Source organism: Dreissena polymorpha, chromosome 9, assembly GCF_020536995.1.
Source record: "Dreissena polymorpha isolate Duluth1 chromosome 9, UMN_Dpol_1.0, whole genome shotgun sequence".
Classification (NCBI taxonomy): domain Eukaryota; kingdom Metazoa; phylum Mollusca; class Bivalvia; order Myida; family Dreissenidae; genus Dreissena; species Dreissena polymorpha.
Window position 1 is genome coordinate 82,224,336 of NC_068363.1, and position 23,327 is coordinate 82,247,662.

The 23,327-nt window shown below is 36.5% G+C and overlaps 1 protein-coding gene and 1 long non-coding RNA gene across 4 annotated transcripts in view; both read right to left on the reverse strand.

Annotated features, from left to right (window-relative positions):
• LOC127844024 (uncharacterized) overlaps positions 1–23,327 on the reverse strand; it is a 179,204-nt gene that overhangs the window by 33,411 nt on the left and 122,466 nt on the right. The window lies entirely within an intron of this gene.
• The window catches only part of LOC127843997 (guanine nucleotide-binding protein G(s) subunit alpha-like), a 131,475-nt gene that overhangs the window by 33,411 nt on the left and 74,737 nt on the right, over positions 1–23,327 (reverse strand). For all 3 annotated transcript variants that reach the window (XR_008032502.1, XR_008032501.1, XM_052373959.1), the window contains exons 6-7: positions 1,424–1,478; positions 847–920 (exon numbers count right to left, since the gene is read on the reverse strand). Coding sequence is in view for 1 of the 3 variants with exons in the window: in XM_052373959.1 (XP_052229919.1) it covers positions 847–920; positions 1,424–1,478 (129 nt within the window). In the remaining 2 variants the exon portion in view is untranslated. The remainder of the gene's footprint in view (positions 1–846; positions 921–1,423; positions 1,479–23,327) is intronic.

A 23,327-nucleotide genomic window follows, 5' to 3' on the forward strand; every position in this document is an offset into this window, starting at 1 on the left:
CTATTTATAGAGATGATGAAATAACGTCTAATCAGGGCGTTTTTTCCCCCACTGAACACGCGATTTACGCCTGACGTGATGTTCATGTATTTATACAACACAAAATACACCCAAACTTTCCAAACGACGTTCTACATGTCTGCATAATTTTTGTGTGCTTTTTATGAAACAAAGGATATTTTAGAACTGTTTATTTGACGCTAGAATTTGCCAAAGGTCGCGTTAGCATTAAAATTCGGAAGTGTGTTTCGGATTACAAATTTAATAATGATAATCAAACGCAACATTAACAGTTGCACGTAATTAATTCTACGCTACACATACATGTATGTACATGTAGGTTGATATCTTTTCACTCGATCCGCCGCGTACGTATGCGGCGGATTTACTCCGCGAAAGTACGCGCGGTTAAAACAGACTCGGCGTCGTTGCGCGGATCGATGCCGAGTGCCATGGCGATACGCCGCGTGAACACACGATTCGGCCGCCGCGTACTAATAATCTGGCCGTGGCGTAGCCGCGGATTATGTTTGTGCCGCGTTGGCTGTACTGTACCATAAACTTAATGGCTCCAAAGGAAATTCCATCTGTTTTATGCAAGATTCTTACACACAAAATATCTCCATCCAAATTTATGTTATTGAGCTTAACCTGTTTTTGTATTTTTAATAGCAGTGACCTTGACCTCACAAGACACTCATACAATCGCAAGTTTTCCATGCAAACTTGTTATATATAAAGATACATCAACATTGGTCTATTTAGACCAAAGTTGTAAACCCTGCCCATGTCTGGGTTTTATTATAACATTTCAGAAGTAACAGAGAGGAAATATATAATACTTACTGAAAATTAACCCTATCAACTGTAAACTTTGTTTCAAATATTCCTGAAGTTAACACTCTACATCGTAAAATATCCTGAAAAATAACAAAATTAAATTAATATCTGTTTTTAGAAACATGATCAATTAATTCACAGGGGATAATTTGTAGCAAAGTCAATAATTATGTCATATATAAAAGTTAATTTTGACAACTAATGAATTTACACAAGGCTATGTGTTTGTCAAGAGCTAAGATGCAAAGTTTGTTTAAAATACAACTATAATTATTAGGAATAATATTTGATATTCATGCAAGGTTAAGGTTTTTATTATTTCAAATAAAATACACCTACAAATTCTTGCAAAATAATTTGAATGCTGAATATTTATTAAATATTTAAACATTGAATTAAAATGATGCTTTATCACTCAATCATTGCTAAAGAATTATTATTTGATCATTAAATATTCAATTAAACATCACAACAAAACCATTTAATTTTGGTATTTTGGTTGTACAACATGTCCAATAGAGACACATTCTGGAAAATACAATGTTTATATATATTTGGGTAGTGAGGTTTTAAGCAGTCTTACCTGTTCTGTAGGTGTGTAGTCTGGTTGTTTTACTATATGTACTCTGTCTAAAAAACTGAAACGAGACAAAAATAACAGAAGTGTTAATCTACAGTGAAGGAACTATTTCTCACAAACTCAACTTTTTCTCAAAACGCAGAGTTTTGAATCAGATACAGTACAGCTCACACAAAACCAACATATTCATTTGAGTTTGACGACATCAAGTGTTCGCGGAGTTGACTCTGCATCCACCATCTGGTCGCCGAGACACACCGCAGCACGTCACGGAAATTGTTGGTGATATGACACCAAGTCACTCGGCGAACAATCTTATTTACTATAATTTACCTTGGATAGAAACTGAGTTACAAGTTCCGAATCATAACGTTAATTAAATGTAAATTAACTACATTCGGACTTAAACAAGCAAACCCCCCCTCCCCGAAAAATAAAATTAATTTGTCTGTAAAACAATATGGGATTGTTAGCATTATGAGCAAATATAAAACAGTCTCCTTTTTTCAAATTTCAACATGTATGTCACACCCATGCCAGTTTTTTTCTCTGTCTTTTTAGCACCTAGCTGTAGGATACCGCACCTGGAGGAGTGATAATTGCGTGTTTGATTATGCAATTTACAGTTTGAAGCCATGAAGAACTCATAACTGATTGTCATAATGGTATTATCCCGAGTCTCTCGATTTCCCAATACATATGTCTCTATCGCATACATGCAACTTTAAAAGCAAATTCTGGTAAATATTGACAATAAGAGTGCTCAAGAATGTCATAAACACAAACATTCTCAATTTTTGAAAGCATCAAATGAATTTTGTAATGTTTTTATTTAAAGATTTGATGAAATAAGCGCCCAATCAGGACAGTTGTATTCCAACATGTGTTAATCACCTGACACGGTTTGCAGGCGTTGCGTACACCTATTTTGGGTAACAAATTCTAGCCACAAATACATAGTGCACATGAATTAAATGAATTTCATTGTCCTGATAAAAAGCGCGAAAATTGGCGTGGGTGTTTTTATTTGTAAATAAACATTTTGTAGAGGGTACAACATTGAGATTATTAAATTTCCATTAAAAGTTTAATTGTGAATTTCAACTTAAGTACCCGGGTATCTCAAGAATTATTTGCCATTGACATTTCCTCTTAATAAAATATAATTCAAACACGCTGTATCGTTACTGTAACGCTGTACATTCATTTTCTTCATTATTGACACAATTATTGTATTGTATACTGACTGCACAAAAGTGTTGTGTACAGTTTATTCTTCTGCAACGACCAATAACAACTTCATTTATATTTAGATTTCATGCAATGTGTACAAGTCATTTTCTGGAAATGGAGAAAAGTGAAAGTTAATTTTGTGAAAATAAACCAATATTTGTTTGTATTAACATTGTCAAACTTTTTTAATATTTTGTGTTGTCTGTGTACGGTAAGTTGGTTTGGTTCGGTTCACATTATGTTTAACAATTCTTATGAAAACAAGCAAATTCGTTGAATTGAAATCCCCCGCCAATATGCTTCTGGACACAAAAGTTTAATATTTGACACTCAAAAAAAGCATTTTTTCAAGATACAAAGGGCCATAACTCTGTTATTGACAGATGGTGTACTATGCCATTTGGCGTGCATCATCCTCTGATCCATATATACACTCATACCAAGTTTCAATGAAATCCGCCAAAGCACTTCCAAGATATGGCTCCGGACGGACGGAATGATGGACGGACGGACAACGCCAAAACAATATCCCTCCGCCTATGGCGGGGGATAACAAGAGATTGCCAAGCAATATGGTCTCCTACCGGTGAAAATCCACCAATGTCAGTATTTTTTATTTTTATTTTTTATTTGTTGCCATAGCAACCAGAATTCTTGACGTAAGAACAAAATGAAATGATGTGCATAATCTCCATATTGCCATCTATCCATGTTTAAAGTTTCATGAAAAAAATTAAAGAAATTTTTTAAGTTATTGCAGGATCCAGAAAAGTGTGACGGACTGACAGACAGACTTACAGACAGACAGATGGATCGCAAACCATAAGTCCCCTCCGGTTTCACCAGTAGGGGACAATAAATATCGTTATTTTAAATGTTTTAAGCAAGTCTCCTTTCCGAGATCATATGGGAATTAACTGTGTGAGCTTCTTCAATATGTTTACTGAGCTATACAATCATTGTTTTGACAAACGACACATGCTTATCTTAAGTTTGTGTGTGGTAATAATACACATTTTATTGGATGTTCGGGGCTTGATTGGACAATGAAACAAAGACGCAGTCGGCGGTCTGCAGTTGAATTCTTGTACTGACCAATATAGTAACTAATAGTGCACATGCTTATCTAACATTAAGGGGTCATAAACACAGGTCCTTGTCACTTAGCTGTTTAAAGCCAAATTTAATTTTTGACCTCTTTTAAGAGTTATCTTCACATTTAAGATACTGAGACAGGTGATACCCGGTACATGCATTTCTGGTAAGCTGTCTTAACATTGAATAACAAATGAAAAGCTAAGATCTGGACAAGCTGTCTTTAGTTTTGGACAGGTGACCTATAGTTTACAAATGTAAATGGCTGTCCTCATAATAATCATAAGAGGTTAGTTTTTCGGCGTAAGCTGTATTACGCCAGCTTTTCACCCTGACTTGACCTTTGTAAGTGTCCAATAAAATTCAAATAAAATTTCCCGCGGCTAGGTACGAATGAATACACTTCATTTATTCCATTGGCTGATTTGAGTATACCACCAGAACATTGGAAACATATCCGCGTCTTTGTAACACTGTTTTACTGTATGAAACAATTTTATCTCTAATGAAAAGGCTTAATAGATAGAACAGTTTTACACTCAATTCTCGACATCAATACAGTTTGTGCGTACACCTTTTATTTTCAGAGTATTACCAGCGCAAAAGCGTTTATACTTAAAAGGCTATGTTCTCATATTTAGTACTTACTTCCATATTCCTGTCAACATGTTAACATGTAAAAGTATAAAGAGCAGTGGAAGCGAGGCCTCACTTTAAAGAATTGCATTTCAAACCGCGAGGTTTCGGGTCAATTCGCGGACATTCAGAGTTTATATACAGGTCATCAACCGAGTTCGCGGTCAGTAAAATAATCGTTATATAATAAAGACGCTATCCGTGAACTAGGTGACCTGGAATTTTCTTTAGACCAGAAATATGTTAAAAGAAGATATTCAGCAATATAATTATGGTATGTCAATAATAGATTCTTAATGTGTTTTCAACAATACAATGATAAATATTATTTTTAATAAATTTAACAATAATTATTCCACCATATTGCCTAATGTACTAAAGTGATATTATGAGCATGTAACAGTTTATAGGTGTCTATCGCAACCGTTGATTATTTTTGATGTTTCTACTTCATATACACTTATAGTAATTAATGCAGCATCAACATACTAAAACAATATACCAGAAAGAGAAAAATAATGCATTTGAATATCAACCGTACTTTCGTTTGACAACTGATCATGCGTTTACGAGTTGAACCTAAATTTAGTTTTAGTGCAGATTTGTTCATACGACACAAAGACACAATATTGTTTTACGGATCATTTCGGCTTACAGAACTGGGTGGGTCACGTAAGAATATCGAATATAAAATATATTTTTATAAACAACTGGTAGCAAGGCGAGTTGCAGGTAATTGATCAGTAACCACATTTTAACTAACTATTTTGACCTGTTAATTCTTTTCAGCTCAATTCAACAGTGCAAAATGCCCATAATATCACTTTAAGCATGAGCACGATGATTCTCGATACTGTTAATAATCGAATCAAATAGCAATGCCCGACAGACCACTAAAACAGGTTTGTTCTCGTGTGGCCGGTTGACTCATATGTTTTAATTTCACTTCCATTCTTCTTTTGGTTTTCTGTTTTGTATCTATAGGTTTATGACCAGCAATATGTTATAATGTAAAATAAGCCGCGAAAACTCCCCGTAACATCCCGTTCTGCGTGTGATGCAGCTAAGAACTGCACAGAAAAAGACATTCGCTATCCTTGATCTCATTCATTAAACTATTTACGCAGTATATCTTTTTTAAAGATATTTCTTGTTTTAAATAGCATGATGAATTTTTCAAAATACAGTCCCAAACAGGTGTTTTATGGCCAAATTTGATCTCCAACACATGACCTAGACATTTCAGGTATGGACGCAAGAACACTGGACATGTTGTCTTATGACCATTGAATTTGTGCCAAGTAATTAAACAAGAGGGCCAAGATGGCCCTAGTTCGCTCACCTGAGAGGAGTCTGTTCATTCAATCTTTACCAAACAGTTTATTTGTATTTGAATACATGGTTTATTTTATAAGTACATGAGCATGGAGCGCTGTCTCCTTGACATTCATACCATATCTTTTTTTGAGTATATGTATGCATTTCTTTAGAGGATATGGAGTTGAAGTAAACCTGTTATAGATATTTTGACCAATAATAAAAGAGAAATGTAGATGGGTAAGTGGTAGTGTACAATCGGAATAGAAAAAAGCTCACCTTGTTCAATTTTTCAGGGATACTATTTCAATGGAGCATAATGTATCATCTTGCAACATCAATTTAGATTGAGGTTTGTCCATAGAGCAATTAGAAGAATACACAAGTAATATCTGCAAAAATGTTTGTCAATAATGTTTGTCATAAATGAGATGGTATACTCAAGATTTATTGACTGAGAGAAATCCAGATAGCTTTATGATCTGAGAAGTATGTCTCTAGTGTGCCACATTGGAAGTTGTCAATATTTGTGAATATTCATTCAATGAAATCACGAAATTTTGACGAACAAAGTCCCATAACTCTGGAACGACAATTCAGAATTCCGTCAAAAACGAAAGGGGATCAGGGTTTATCAATATTAAGACTGTGTTGAAATTTGAAAAAAATCCATCGAAGGATATTTGAGCTACAGTAGGACATTCAATGAAATCACGAAATTTTGACGAACAAAGTCCCATAACTCTGGAACGACAATTCAGAATTCCGTCAAAAACGAAAGGGGATCAGGGTTTATCAATATTAAGATTGTGTTAAAATTTGAAGAAAATCTGTCAAAGGATATTTGACGTAGCGTACGACATTAACAGACGGACGGACGTACGGCTACGGTAGGACATTCAATGAAATCACGAAATTTTGACGAACAAAGTCCCATAACTCTGGAACGACAATTCAGAATTCCGTCAAAAACGAAAGGGGATCAGGGTTTATCAATATTAAGATTGTGTTGAAATTTGAAAAAAATCCATCGAAGGATATTTGAGCTACAGTAGGACATTCAATGAAATCACGAAATTTTGACGAACAAAGTCCCATAACTCTGGAACGACAATTCAGAATTCCGTCAAAAACGAAAGGGGATCAGGGTTTATCAATATTAAGATTGTGTTAAAATTTGAAGAAAATCTGTCAAAGGATATTTGACGTAGCGTACGACATTAACAGACGGACGGACAGACGGACGGACGGACGGACAGACGCGGGGTATACCATAATACGTCCCGTCATAGACGGGCGTATAAAAAGGAAAACTGCCCCCCCCCCCCCCCCCCCGGCAGCCATGTTATTCAACTGACCAGAACCATTTTCGAACTCAACTCTCCTAACAAGGAAACAAATGTTCTGACCAAATTTCATGAAAATTGGGCCAAACATGTGAATTCTAGAGTGTTCACATGTTTTTACTATAAACATATAGAGAACAAGGGCTGTTTGTAAAACATGCATGCCCCCCATATGGGCTCTCAGTTGTAGTGACAGCCATTTTGTAAATATGTTTTTTGTCACTGTGACCTTGACCTTTGACCTAGTGACCTGAAAATCAAAAGGGGTCATCTGCGAGTCATGATCAATGTACCTATGAAGTTTCATGATCCTAGCCATTAGGTTTCTTGAGTTATCATCGCGAAACCATTTTACTATTTCGAGTCACTGTGACCTTGACCTTTGACCTAGTGACCTGAAAATCAATAGGGGTCATCTGCCAGTCATGATCAATGTACCTATCAAGTTTTATGATCCTAGGCATAAGTGTTCTTGAGTTATCATCCGGAAACCATTTTACTATTTTGGGTCACCGTGACCTTGACCTTTGATCTAGTGACCTCAAAATCAATAGGGGTCATCTGCGAGTCATGATCAATGTACCTATGAAGTTTCATGATCCTAGGCATAAGCGTTCTTGAGTTATCATCCAGAAACCATTTTACTATTTCGGGTCACCGTGACCTTGACCTTTGACCTAGTGACCTGAAAATCAATAGGGGTCATCTGCTAGTCATGATCAATCTACCTTTCAAGTTTCATGATCCTAGGCATAAGCGTTCTTGAATTATCATCCGGAAACCATTTTACTATTTCGGGTCACCGTGATCTTGACCTTTGACCTGAAAATCAATACGGGTCATCTGCTAGTCATGATCAATCTACCTATCAAGTTTGATGATCCTAGGCATAAGCGTTCTTGAATTATCATCCGGAAACCATTTTACTATTTCGGGTCACAGTGACCTTGACCTTTGACCTAGTGACCTTAAAATCAATAGGGGTCATCTGCTAGTCATGATCAATGTACCTATGAAGTTTCATGATCCTAGGCCTAAGCGTTCTTGAGTTATCATCCGGAAACCACCTGGTGAACCGACCGACCGACAGACCAACCGACATGTGCAAAGCAATATACCCCCTCTTCGAAGGGGGGCATAAAAATGCCCCGCCCACTGGCAGCCATGTTTTTTCACCGATCTGGACCATTTTCGAACTTGTCCAAGACATCAATAAAACCAATGTTTTGAACAACTTTCATGATTGGGCAAAAATTGTGACTTCTAGAGTGTTTACAAGGTTTCTCTATAGCCAAATAAGGAAAACTGCACCGCCCACTGGCGACCATGTTTTTCAACGGACCGGAACCACTTTTCAACTCAACACATATATCATTAAGACAAACATTTTGACAAAGTTACATGAAGATTGGGCATGAAATGTGACTTCAAGAGTGTTTACAAGTTTTTTCTTTTTTTTGACCTAGTGACCTAGTTTTTGACCCAGCACGACCCAGTTTCGAACTCGACCGAGATTTCATTGGGACAAAGCTTCTGACCAAGTTTCATGAAGATCGGACAATTAATGTGGCCTCTAATGTGTTTACGAACAAATGTGGACGGACGACGGATGGACGGATGACGGACAAAGACCGGTCACAAAAGCGCACCTGAGCAATCAGGTGAGCTAAAAATCAGTCAGTATATGGCTGAAAGATTTTCAGGCTGTTTCATGTTCAAATTAGACTTGACCTGTATATGTAAACTAGACTATTGAGGTAGAAAGCCGGTTGTCATGTGTGAATTGCTGTCTCCAGATATTTGTCATTTGTGGTAACCTACCATAATATAGCATTATGATTGACAAAGTTACATTCCGAACAATCTGTTTTCATGCAAAAGTTGATCTGTTAACTCTTAAGTGTGGCCTTGACCTTTGGCATAGGGAGGCAAGGTCTAGTTTTTGAAAATCACTTTATATACCTTAAAGCAATGGCTGAAACAGTAATTTTCAAGCTTTTGTATTGCAAAATTTGACCTTTAACCACTAAGTGTTATAATTTAACCTTTAAGGTAAAGAGACAGTTTTGACAACAAGGGCTGTTTGCAAAACATGCATGCCCCCCATATGTCAGTTGTAGTGGCAGCCATTGTGTTAATACGTTTTTTGCCACTGTGACCTTGACCTTTGACCTGGTGACATGAAAATCAATAGGGGTCATCTGCCAGTCATGATCAATGTACCTATGAAGTTTCATGATACTAGGCCTTATAATTCTTGAGTTATCATCAGATAACCATTTTACTGTTTCAAGTCACTGTGACCTTGACCTTTGACATAGTGACCTGAAAATCAATAGGGGTCATCTGCCAGTCATGATCAATGTACCTATGAGGTTTCATGATCCTAGGCGTAAGCATTCTTGAGTTATCATCCGGAAACCATTTTAGATATTGCAGAACTTTAAGGTTAAAGTTTTGGACAAACACAATTAATGAATCACTGTGACCTTAACCTTTGACCTAGTGACCTGAACATCGTTAGGGGTCATTTGCCAGTCATTATCAATGTACCTATGAAGTTTCATGATCCTAGGCATAAGCGTTCTTGAGTTATTATCCGAAAACCATTTTTCTGTTTCGAGTCACTGTGACCTTGACCTTTGACCTAGTGACCTAAAAATCAATAGGGGTCATCTGCGAGTCATGATCAATGTACCTATGAAGTTTCATGATCGCATGGAGCGTTCTTGAGTTATCATCCGGAAACCATTTTTCTGTTTCGAGTCACTGTGACCTTAACCTTTGACTAGTGACCTCAAATCAATAGGGGTCATCTGCCAGTCATGAGCAATGTACCTATGAAGTTTCATGATACTAGGCCTTATTATTCTTGAGTTATCATCAGATAACTATTTTATTGTTTCGAGTCACTGTGACCTTGACCTTTGACATAGTGACCTGAAAATCAATAGGGGTCATCTGCCAGTCATGATCAATGTACCTATGAGGTTTCATGATCCTAGGCGTAAGCATTCTTGAGTTATCATCCGGAAACCATTTTAGATATTACAAAACTTTAACCAAGGTTAAAGTTTTGGACAAACACAATTAATGAATCACTGAGACCTTAACCTTTGACCTAGTGACCTGAACATCGTTAGGGGTCATTTGCCAGTCATTATCAATGTACCTATGAAGTTTCATGATCCTAGGCATAAGCGTTCTTGAGTTATCATCCGGAAACCATTTTTCTCTTTCGAGTCACTGTGACCTTGACCTTTGACCTAGTGACCTTAAAATCAATAGGGGTCATCTGCGAGTCATGATCAATGTACCTATGAAGTTTCATGATCCTAGGCATGAAGCGTTCATGAGTTATCATCCGGAAACCATTTTTCTGTTTCGAGTCACTGTGACCTTAACCTTTGACTAGTGACCTCAAATCAATAGGGGTCATCTGCCAGTCATGAGCAATGTACCTATGAAGTTTCATGATCTTAGGCCTAACTGTTCTTGAGTTATCATCCGGAAAGCATCTGGTGGACGGACGGACCGACCAACCTACCGACATGAGCAAAACAATATACCCCCTCTTCTTCGAAGTGGGCATTAATATACCAGATACAAACATGTCCACCCCGGGAAACCCGATATGCTGTGAGAAGTTGGATGTGCTAGAAGAAGTTGACGATAGATTTCGATGAATTTCAGAATAAAGTGCTAAATATGGGACAAATCCCTGCATCGTCGACTATAAATAGCCATATTTCAATAAATCCTGAATATTAATAACCAGGATTTTTCTAACATACATGGTAATACCTCCTTTTCATACACCAAAATATATTTTAATTCAAAAATGCCTTTAAACAATTATAGAACTGCATTTACTTACCCTACCGAAATAGCACATCCAACTTCTCACAGCATATCGGGTTTCCGGGGGTGATGTAAAAATGTTCTGAGATACATATCAATATAACTATGTTAAACTGCTTTCCATATTGGACCCGTCATGCCTGTTTTGGAATAATTCAGAATTGGCCACAAAAGTTCAAGATTTATGGCTAAGATGATATCAGATTGCCTAAAATGTACAATCTACTAAGACAAATTTAATTTTAAAAGTTGGTAAATCAAGTGTTTATGTTGAAATATGAACAAAACATGTTTACAAATAAATTTCAAATTTATTCTTCATTACACTGTAACTCCAATATAGCGCGGTCAATGGGGTCCAAGCCGCGAAACAGCGTTATAACGGATCCGCGTTATAGGTTTTGAGCTCATTTACTGCAGGGCGCTATAAACAAAACAGGTATAGAATAGCCTATAATATAGGTCATGTATATATATATTGCCATGCTGTGTTGACGCAAATACATGCATATAAACCGAATCGTATCGATAACAGTATACATACCGCTTTTCTTATGTGCACATTTATCCGATAATCCAATAAAATTGCAACATCACTTAAAAATAATAATCTTGAACATTAATGACGATATATGTTTAAGAAATTCGTAAACCGTACGCATATATGCCATTTTCAGAAGTGTTAAGAGTACAGTGCATTATGGGGCAGAGCTTTCATTGGACGAGCAACTTTAAATTTAGATTGAATGCAATACGACTCATGTACAAAAAATTGTTATATTGCGTCATACGCATGCAAAAAACGTGTTTCCCGAGGAGTTTCTGATACCGCGCGAAAATGAAAGTGAAACTCTGTTAACAATTGCCGGTACACTGCGTTCGCATGTAAATAAACCGTCTGCATTATTTAATTTCTTACACACGAACTGAAAGAGATTAAATGACATAATACTAGAATGATAATAAAATGACAGAAAAAGTTGTTTTATACAGAAGGCAGTATATTTCACAGCCGCTCATTTAATATAGTCAAATTGCAACCATGTAAAAGAAAGAATGTTTCAATCGTTTTGAATTACTTGAATTGTATAACTATCCCGCTTGCACTTAACTTATGGAAATTATCGCACTGAACCGCTCTGATAAGGAATACATGTAATAAACACTGACACGCGAGTTTTTCACACCTTTATTGACATTACACAACAGATTAAAACCAATTAGCTGTCGGTGTTGTTTAACCTCGAGGCGATTATAATCGGTTCAACGGACGGTTGAATAAAGCAATCAACATAACTGTGATTGCCGCCATCTTTGAATTGTCTGAAAATACATGAAGTTGCATTATACGGATTTGAATCAGAAATAAAATGGAAGGTTGGAGAAAAAATGGGATCCAAGCACCCTCCGCGTTATATTGGATTCAGCGTTATAACAGAGCGCTTTATATTGGAGTTACAGTGTAGTAACACAAACACCAACAAAAAATTGTCTGGAACTACATCGGAAATTCATTTGTGTGGGCGTTAATACAGCAGTAAAACACTGGGAGTTCGTTCTATTTAGTAGTAATTGCTTCTACAGTGAATTGAAGTGGCATTCTAAAGATTGACTGCCAATCATTATATTCTAAGAAAAAGATGCTAAAGATATAAGACAATTATTGTATTTGTTTTGCCAATATTTCTGCATGGCTGCAGCAGCGAAACACCACAACAAATGGTTAAGACGGCCACATTCCAAGTGACCAAGCAAGGCTAACAAGAAAAGAGAGGTTTAGGTCTCCCAATAGTTTAACCTGTGCTTACTTGTTTTTTCAATGGCTGAGCATAACTCTATTGCATCTTGATTTAGAAATGATAAAACAATAACACAGTTTAAAGCAATAACACAGAAATTGGGGGACCCATATTATTCTCAACATTAAATTCTAAGTTGAAAAAGGTGTACAACTTCAGCAATTTTTAAGTTATGTCAGGGGTTTTTATCTTATTTTGGGGGAAAAGCCTGGCCTTTTTTGAGGGAAAAAATAATCGCGCGAAATGCTGAATTTTGGGGAAAAAAATCATGCGAAACGCTGGTTTTTTGGGAAAATAAGGAAAGTCTTAGATAATCAATTTAACATATTTTGCTGTTTTTAAAACAAATTCAAGGCAACAGATAATTTAATTATGCAATATGATATATTTTCTACACTGGATCAGGTTAACTTATGTATTTGAAGTTTAAAAAAAAAAAAAAAAAATTGGGGTGGGGGGAATGAAGTCTGGGGGAAAATTTACCTGCTTAGGGGAAAAAAAATCAGAGGGGAAAGGGCCGTTTTTCGGCGGGTCCCAAAGAAGGAAAAAAAGCCCTGTATGTACTGATTCAAATATCGTGCATTGGCGCCACCTCCTTTTCTTAGCACCACCTCCTTGAAATTGGCTCCATCTCTTTTGGAAAAATGCAAAATTATCTATTATATCCACAAGAGTCCAATATGTTTGTTCATGTAGCAACTAATATTATTATGTTGATCGCAATCGTTTGATGGCATTAGCCTCTCAATCTGGTGGACATTTACTAGTCTTACAGGCAAAAAGCAATTTGACTGTATGTTTTTTTACATTTGCGAATGAATTAATCTTCGCTTAATCACACTACGTTGCCCGATTTTTAAAATAATGCGAAATATGTTAAAACAAGGATATCAGTAAAACTGATGGATGCTCCCCAATGATGCTTTGTCGATATATGGGTTAATTGTGTGGAAAAAGTTAGACCTTGAGAAAATCTAATATTAGCCTCAGTGACCTTGACCCCAGTGACCTCAAACCTCATCTAAAGGTAGAGGTCCATGCAAGGTACCTACATGCCAAATATTAAAGAGATTGGTAAAGTATTGAAGGTGCTATGAGAAACTGTAACAAAAGTGTGATGGAAAAATCTATTATTAGCTTTGGTGACCTTGACCTTGACCCCAGTGACCTCAAACTTCATCAAAAGGTAGAGGTCCATGCAAGGTATCTACATGCCAAATATGAAAGAGTATTGAAGGTGGTATGAGAAACTGTAACAAAAGTGACGGAAAAATCTATTATTAGCCTTGGTGACCTTGACCTTGACCCCAGTGACCTCAAACGTCATCAAAAGGTAGAGGTCCATGCAAGGTTCCTACATGCCAAATATGAAAGAGATCGGTAAAGTATTGAAGGTGCTATGAGAAACTGTAACAAAAGTCTATTATTAGCCTTGGTGACCTTGACCCCAGAGACCTCAAACGTCATCAAAAGGTAGAGGTCCATGCAAGGTATCTACATGCCAAATATGAAAGAGATCGGTAAAGTATTGAAGGTGCTATGAGAAACTGTATCAAAAGTCTATTATTAGCCTTGGTGACCTTGACCCCAGTGACCTCAAATGACGTCATCAAAAGGTAGAGGTCCATGCAAGGTATCTACATGCCAAATATGAAAGAGATCGGTAAAGTATTGAAGGTGCTATGAGAAACTGTATCAAAAGTCTATTATAAGCCTTGGTGACCTTGACCCCAGTGACCTCAAATGAAGTCATCAAAAGGTAGAGGTCCATGCAAGGTATCTACATGCCAAATATGAAAGAGATAGGTAAAGTATTGAAGGTGCTATGAGAAACTGTAACAAAAGTGTGACCGTACGGAAGTGGGGAAGGACAAACTGGCAACTATATGCTCCCCATATATATATATATATATATATATATATATATATATATATATATATATATATATGGGGAGCATAAACACATTTAAATAATCTATTCACACTCCAGAATTATACTTGATATTTCAAAACATCCGGTCCTTAGCGCCACCTCAGAAGTAGCATTGGCTCATTTATTAATGCCTGCAAAAAAGAGGTGGCGCCTGTGATTAACAGCCGTGATTTGGATACAAAAAATTGATCATCTAGAATGCCAGGTAAATATAGAGCAATCATCACAGAGCCCCCGATTTCTACTCACACTCCCCACCCACATTAGCCCTAATATATAAAATCTGAAATCAGATATGTCATGCTTCTATCTTTCAAAACAATGGCTCATGTCAAATTGGCAAGGGAGAGAAGGGATTGAAAACAATATCCAGATTGGCCTCTGTAAAAAACACAAACCTATGTGGGTCAGTAAATCAAACCAGAAGTGGATAGTTACCACAACTGCTGAGAGAAACAGCATATTGTATTGGCAAAACTGAGACTCTCAACCCAACATCCAATCCCATGCCCATTATTACACAGAGTGAGAATAGCACAGCAATCTTCCAATGGGTATAGAGCAATCCATGGTGAATACAGCCTAGCATGTAGGATCTATATTGAGCGAGCTGGTCTAGCTATTTTAAGCTTTCCAGTTATAAATAATGAGTGTTCCTACAGACTGTCTCTTTGCACTCGTGTATTTGGCAAAGTGGCTGCCTTCCACTAGCTGTGATGATTCAATGGGAAATCTAGTTACAGTTGCTCCAAGTGTCTACAGAAAAATCTGCTGTATGTGCCACTGTATATGTCCTCTATTGATATGTGTAAGACCGAACAAAAACGGTCTGCAATAACTACTGTAATGTAATGATATACAAATGTGAAGCAGATACAACATTTTTAACAACTTCACCAACAATTTTAACAACTACACCACCAATCAAAATCACACATGGGCAGTGATAAAAAAAATTAAGACATATCTTCACAAGAGCTGTCTCCATTGGAAGACATATGCCCCCAAAAAACGCTTTTTCGAAACTTAAACGCAGATTTCGAAACTTAAACGCAGACTATAAGTTCAAGGTCAATTTCAAAGGGGTAAAAATTTGTGTGAGTATGGAAAGGCCTTGTCCATATACACATGCATACCAAATATGAAGGTTATATCTGAAGCGACATAGAAGTTACAAGTATGAGAATGTTTCGAGCAGTAACGCAATTCTTTGATGATTCAAGGGCCTTAACTCAGAAGTGCCTGGGTAAATTTGGGTGATTATCGAACTTAACCTAGATTTTATTGCCTTACACATTTTTATGAAGTTTGGTGAAGATCCAATGACAATTGCTGGAGTTATTGAGTGGAAACGAGAAAAAACTAAAAAAAATTACGATTCAAGGGCCGTAACTCAGGCGTTTCTGGGTCAATTCGGCCGATTATCTATCTTGAATTAGATCTTATGACCTTACACATAATCATGAAGTATGGCGAAGATCCTATGACATTTGCTTGAGGTAATGAGCGGAAACGAGAAAAAACGAAATTTTTCGCTGATTCAAGGGCTGTACATGTAACTGGGGATAGTCTGGGTCAATTTGGCCGATTATTGAACTTGACCTAGATGTTATTGCCTTACACATTTTCATGAAGTTTGGTTAAGATCTGATGACAAGTTGCTATATTCAATATAGCAAAAGTTATTGCAAAATGTTAAAGTTGGCGCAAACCAACCAACCAACAGACAAACCAACAGACAGGGCAAAAACAATATGTCCCCCACTACTATAGTGGGGGACATAAAAACAAATTCACAATGATTCAAGGGCCGTAACTCAGGAGTGTCAGGGTCAATTTGGCCGATTATCAAACTTGACGTAGATGTTATTGCCTTACACATTTTCATGAAGTTTGGTGAAGATCGGATGACAATTGCTTGACTTATTGAGCGGAAACTAATCCGGACGGACTGACTTACTAACTAACTAACAAACATTGCGATTGTAATATAAATCAAAGCGCTGAAGGCACTAAATTTGTTCGCTGATGTATAATCCTAGACGCAACTCAGTTTTCAAAATTATGTTATAGCTTTTTATATCGCAAGTTTGAAATGACCACAACCAATTCAAATTTATAAAGAGTGTGTCTTAAAGCACAGGTCGAGATGTTGTTTTTTTTCAAATCATTGATACAGCTAATCAGTGTGCACAGCTAATCTTATTTGACATGCATTAAGCCCCGTTTTCCCTGAAAGCAGCAAATATGTACAGATTTCAATGATAAACACTAGACTGGCCAACGTTGTCTTTAAAGCTGTTAAATACTTTTGAATACATACACACTATGTAGTGTACCAGTGCGAAATATAAACAGGCAGATGCGGTGGTTAGAGCAGACGCTTTTAGCATTCGTTGTCTGCTTAATTTTACTGCAGTTATCCACGCAGGCAGTCATGGGTTACGGTTCCTAGGGTAGTTAAGCCCATACTGATTTGCAAACTTGCCTCCACAAATAACAAGAATACCGCATAACGGGTGCCACGCTCGGCTGCCATTTTTATTTTATTTTTTTTAGGTCACAGTGAAATTGACCTTTGACCTAGTGACCCAAAATGGGTGTGACGTGTAGAACTCATCAAGGTGCATCTACATATGCAGTTTCAAAGTTGTAGGTGGAAGCACTTTGATTTTAGAGCCAATATAAAGGTTTTAGCGCGACGCCGGCGGACGGCTGACAGCGGACGACAAGCAAGCTATGACAATACCTCGGGTTTTCTCCGAAAACAGCCTCGCTCATAAAAATTGGCTTTGAAAAGACAGAACCCAGTTCTTTAAATGTTATAGCTCAGCTTGTTTCAGCTTGTTAACAATTTGAGATTATAACACTTTTAGTTTGTAGCCCTTATACATGCACTATTCTCCATAAAATGTGATGGGACAGCCGTGGGTTAATTGAATGATCACCTTTATAATAACACTTATACTGAAAGCAGCCACTTTTAAATCGATCAATTCTAAAACTGTTAGCAGGTACTGACGAATAAATGTGAAAGACATTTTATTTCAGGCCTATTGGCTGGAAAGAAATCCTTTCAGTTTTATTCTTTCATTAAAATTCAACTTTTAGACAAGCAAATATTTACAATGCAAATGGCGCTATTTATAGAACAGTTTATATTAAACCTCACCTTGGTGTGGCAACAGAGTTTTAAAAACATTGGCCTGTAATCACAGGCACCACCCCTTTTTGTGATGTATTAATAAATTAGCAAATGCTACTTCTGAGGTGGTGCTAAGGACCGGATGCTTTGAAATTTCACTGATAATTCTTCAGGGTGAGAAGGTTTAATATGTTTTTCAATATATATTTGGTATTATTATGAAAATTAGGCAATTTAAATATTCAGCGAAGATTTATTATTCCACAATTGTATGGAAACAGATAATAACAACTCATTTGGAAACGTAATGACTTTTTATTATTTGTTGCATGAGGAAATTTGTAAATCAAAAACAATGTCTTTTGCCTGTGTGACGAGCAAATTTCCAACCAATGAAATCGACAATGACATCAAACCATTGCTTTGTACACAGGGCTCGCGCTAGGGGTCGACATGAGCAAAAAAGTCGCTTTTTTACGCAAAACTTCACCTAAAATTTAAAAAATTGTAGATAAAAAGAGACTTCCAGTCTCCCTCTTACCGAATTTGTTAACATCTGGTTTTCTCGATGTCAAGGTCTGATTCAATTTTCCAATACACACTGTTGCAGCCCGGAGCGTGTCGCAATTGAGCGACAGGTAATTTGAGGTAAACCGCGCCCCTGATTCTCCCAACCTCCGAACTTATCCGATTGGCGATCGATATTCGTCAAGTCAGCGTTCAACTCGAATGCAGTCACGTGCGAGCAGGGTGATAATTGAAGTTTGCTATTGTCTGTCATGTGTAATTGATTTGAAGGTGATTAGAGATAATCCATGGGGTTGATGTTGCCAAGTGATTACGATGAATTATCATATCATATACTTGTGATCTTTTGTCGGCAAGAATATTTGCTTTATGCCGATCTTTCGGGGAATGTTTTTGAAACGCAAAAAGGTGCAATAATTTTGCGAGAAAATGGGATACGTAAGGTAAGCTGTGCAAACAAAAGAAACTATTATTATAAATGTCAATGAGGCATATTCGTTCATTATTACTGAATTTCTGTTAGTTATGGCCCGGACAAGCTCATTTATGGCCATTACTTACCTTTGAACTCAAATTGTGACCTTGACCTTAAAGATATCGACGTAATTCTTTCGCATGACACACTGTCCAATGATTGTGAACAAATTTACCGAGTAATTTAAAAATCTCACAATGAATGAAATAGTTATGGCCTGGACAAGCTCATTTATGGTTGAACTCAAAGTTTGACCTAGGAGATGTCCGATGATGGTGAACAAATGTGCCAAATGATTTTAAAATCTCACAATAAACAACATTGTTATGGCCCGGACAAGCTCATTTATGGCCATTTTTGACCTTTGAACTGAAAGTGTGACCTATTATATTGACGTAATTCTTTTGCGCGACACACCATCCAATGATGGTGAACAAAATTAATGTGATTTTAAAATCTCACAATGAACGCCATTGTCCGGACAAGCTCATTTATGGCCATTTTTGACCTTTGAACTCAAAGTGTGACCTTGACCTTGGAGATATCGACGTAATTCTTTCGCACCACACACCCTTCAATGATGGTGAACAAATGTCCAAAATGATTTAAAAATCTCACAATGAACAACATAGTTATGGCCTGGACAAACTCATTTATTGCCATTTTTTTACCTATGAACTCAAAGTGTGACCTTGACCTTGGAGAGATCAACGTAATTCTTTTGAGCGACACACAGTCCAATGATGGTGAACAAATTTGCCAAATGATTGTTAAATCTCACAATAAATTATAAAGTTATGGCCCGGACAAGCATTTGACCTTTGAACTCTAAGTGTGACCTTGACCTTGGAGATATTGACGTGTTTTTTTCACACGACACACCGTCCCATGATGTACCAAGTTATTTCAAAATCTAACAATAAATGACATAGTTATGGTCCGGACAAACTTTCGGTTCTAAACACACTTAGTGACCCCGTGACCTAGTTTTTGACCCGGCATATCCCATCAAACTTGACCTATACATCATCTAGATACAACTTGTGACCAAGTTTGGTGAAGATCAGATGAAATTTTGGGACAGACCGACAGACCGACCCACAGACATAGTGACTCCTATATAGCCCCCATTACCGATGGTAATGGGGGTATAAATACGAAATATAGCAAACTGGCAAATAAGGGTACCCGATCCAGGTGTTCAGGAACAAATTCCAGACGTGCTGACCGAGTACGGCAATCATTTGTAGTTAGATAGTTTCACGATTTTCCTCTTATCATGACACTTAACTAATTCGGTAGTGTTTGTTTTCTCATCTTGAAGGCAAAACTGTCTTGATCGATAGTCAATTATGTCTTCCCCTGATGATTTAGAGACCGAGTACAGACCAAAAAATTCTGCGAGATGGATTTAAACGCGTAATTGAAACTAGGCCAAAATTTGTGTTGTTTAAACATGCAGAGAATTGTCAGGAATCCCTTACACTGAACAGGGCTACATCCTTTACTAATTCGGTAGTGTTTGTTTTCTCATCTTGAAGGCAAAACTGTGTTGATCGATAGTCAAATATGTCTTCCCCTGATGATTTAGTGACGGAGTACAGACCGAAAGATTCTGCGAGATGGATTTAAACGTGTAATTGAAACTAGGCCACAATTTGTGTTATTTAAACATGCAGAGAATTGTCAGGAATCCTTACACTGAACAGGGCTACATCCTTTACACTGTGCACAGCCAAAGTTCAAAGGATTTCTATTACACAGCCCAGAGTCTCAGAGATTTTGTTAGATTTCTTCACTTTCACTTCATGTCGCAATTTGCACAAGAATCAGCAAAGAATTACCAGACATATTTTAAAAGACCTACTTTTATTGGAAGATTGGGAAATGACAGCCAATGTTATTGCTCGTTTCAAAATGCTTAGGTAGAATCTACCAGTGTTATATGCAGAGAGGTTTCGCGGGCCGCGGATATTTTGTGCCTTTTATGAAATACCCCTGCAGAATTGGTCGTACCCCCTCCCCAATTTTTTAAAGAATTTCTGCGAATCCCAGATACTACCCCCGGACACACTGATCTGCGGAAATCAGTGGATCCATGGAAAAATCCCACCCTGATGATGTGATTTTCCGAAGAAAGGTACCCGTAAAATTTCTTCAGAAAAGCCTAATGTCTTATAATGCCTAATCTCATTCTGTATACTTTATGTTGTTAGTGTTCAATTTAACACATAAAGCCTCAAACGTTCGTGTGTGTTTAAATGATTTTAATAAGTTCATAAATAAATTTTAATTTATTTCAAGGAAAATAAAAATGATAAGGAATACACTTCAAAAATATTATAACTTGTTCTGTGTTTTTTTTAAGGGAAGTATATAATCATAATTATTATCACCTACATTAAAGAGCTTTATAAACATGCTTCCCAAAATATGCACTTTCTTCTATTAATTATGTAAAATACGATACAAAAATAGATGTCCTCATTTAAAAGTCTTTTTATGACATCTTTGAAATTAATTTAAATAGAAATGAACATGTCATGAGGTGTGTTAAAGGAAGAGCACTCATCTTTCATTTACTTTTCTTGTTAATAGTATATAATTATAATTTTAATGTTTGTGGAACATGGATATTGATCAATTAGAATGATAATTTTAAATTCTATTTTGAACTAAAAATATCACAAACTTGTATCTGTTTATAAATTAGAACCAACCAGACAATGAGACCTACCCCAATTTGAAATTATTCAGGTCTAATAAAATAACTGTGAAATAATCTCTTTAAACAAGTTAGCGTTCTTTAAATTACACGAATTACAAATCCTAACAAGTGCAAACATGTCATATGAAGGTAGACATTTTATCATAAGAGTAGGCCGAAATCATCCAAGTGAATACTTCATTATGTCAACAAAATTAAGTGCTTTTCACAACCAAAGCCACTTTGTCTGTGGCCTCAAAATCTCATTATATAAATTATTCACAGCCGGCTTCCAAAAATAGCCTGAGCACTTCTAAAAATAGACAGGCATAGCATAGGAGTTTAAATAAGCTGGTAGATCAAGATATCATAACTGGCAATGTGACTTAATACACACATGATTCAGTGGTGTATGTAAGTTTTTCCACAAACTAGTTCATGTTTAATGATGAGACATGGCCAATTTATTTGAGAAGTTGAACAAACTGATCTGGGTGTTTTAATTCATACGTTTTCTTTTAAATGATGAGATCAATAATTATTTTAATAGCAGTTAAACAGAAAATGCACTCTTATAAACAATTGTAAAATCATAGAGACCAAAAAGTTTTAAGTTAGACAGAGCTGCAAATTAACTGTTACACTACTATTTATGATTGTGAAACATACAATATGTACAATACACTTCAGTGACCTTGACCTTTGACCTAGTGACCCAAAAATGGGTGTGGCATGTAGAACTCATCAAGGACTGGTGCATCTACATATGAAGTTTCAAAGTTGTAGGTGTAAGCACTTTGATTTTAGAGCCAATGTTAAGGTTTTAGCACGACACGACAAGCTGGCTATGACAATACCTCGGGTTTTCTCTGAAAACAGCCGAGCTAATAAAAACTATATTTAACATTTAATTTTAATGTCATTTTGAATGGGTATACATTATTAATAGGTATTAATTGTGTATAAAAATTATGATACATGTAATTAAAAAGGTACTATGAACAGTAATGACTCGCCTGCAATAATAGGAGAACAAAATCGAGACCGTTGGCTCTATTCCTCACAGCAAACGTTAACTTTAACTTGTAGCTTTTTAGCGCCTAGACGAGTCAGAACAACAATGAAATGTTTACCTTATATAATTTTCTACTGGAAGTTTAACGCACGTTCAAAAATGTGTTTTATTTTTGTAATGTGTTTTTACGCCTTTAGGAGATTTTAAATCTACCGTATACGTGCGATTATAAGACGCATTTTTGAGACTTAAATTAATAAGTTACAGTTGGGGTCGCGTCTTATAAGCAAGATACTGGTGAAAATAAACAAAAAAAATCAAAATATCGAGTTTACTGGGCTTATGCTAGCCAAGTTGGACACTTGTCAGTTGTTTTGAATCATCGCGGCAGCCATTTGCATTTTCTCTAAAGTCTGTATTGGCCCGTACCGTGTATCGGAACGCTATGTTCAGTTATCGATTTATTTGTAATAAAATGTATTGTTACTGATTTTGTTGTCTATTATTTTTAATTTGAAGTTTGTTATTTTTGGGGCGTAGGACGCTATATTGTCCGTGATTATTCTTGAAAAGTTTTTATCACCTGATTGTCTGCGCGCGACGTCGTTAAATGCCATATAAATTGGCCATTATAGTATACTTGTGTAAGCGGCAACACGATGCCAACATGCTTGAAACAACAGCAAAATCAATTCTCAGTTTGAAACTGTCAATTGTTTAATAAACATGCTGCCGATTACAAATGCTATTTGACAAGTTTGTATCACCTGATCGTCTTTGTTCCACGTCGTTAATTTTCAATTAAGACATAATTGGC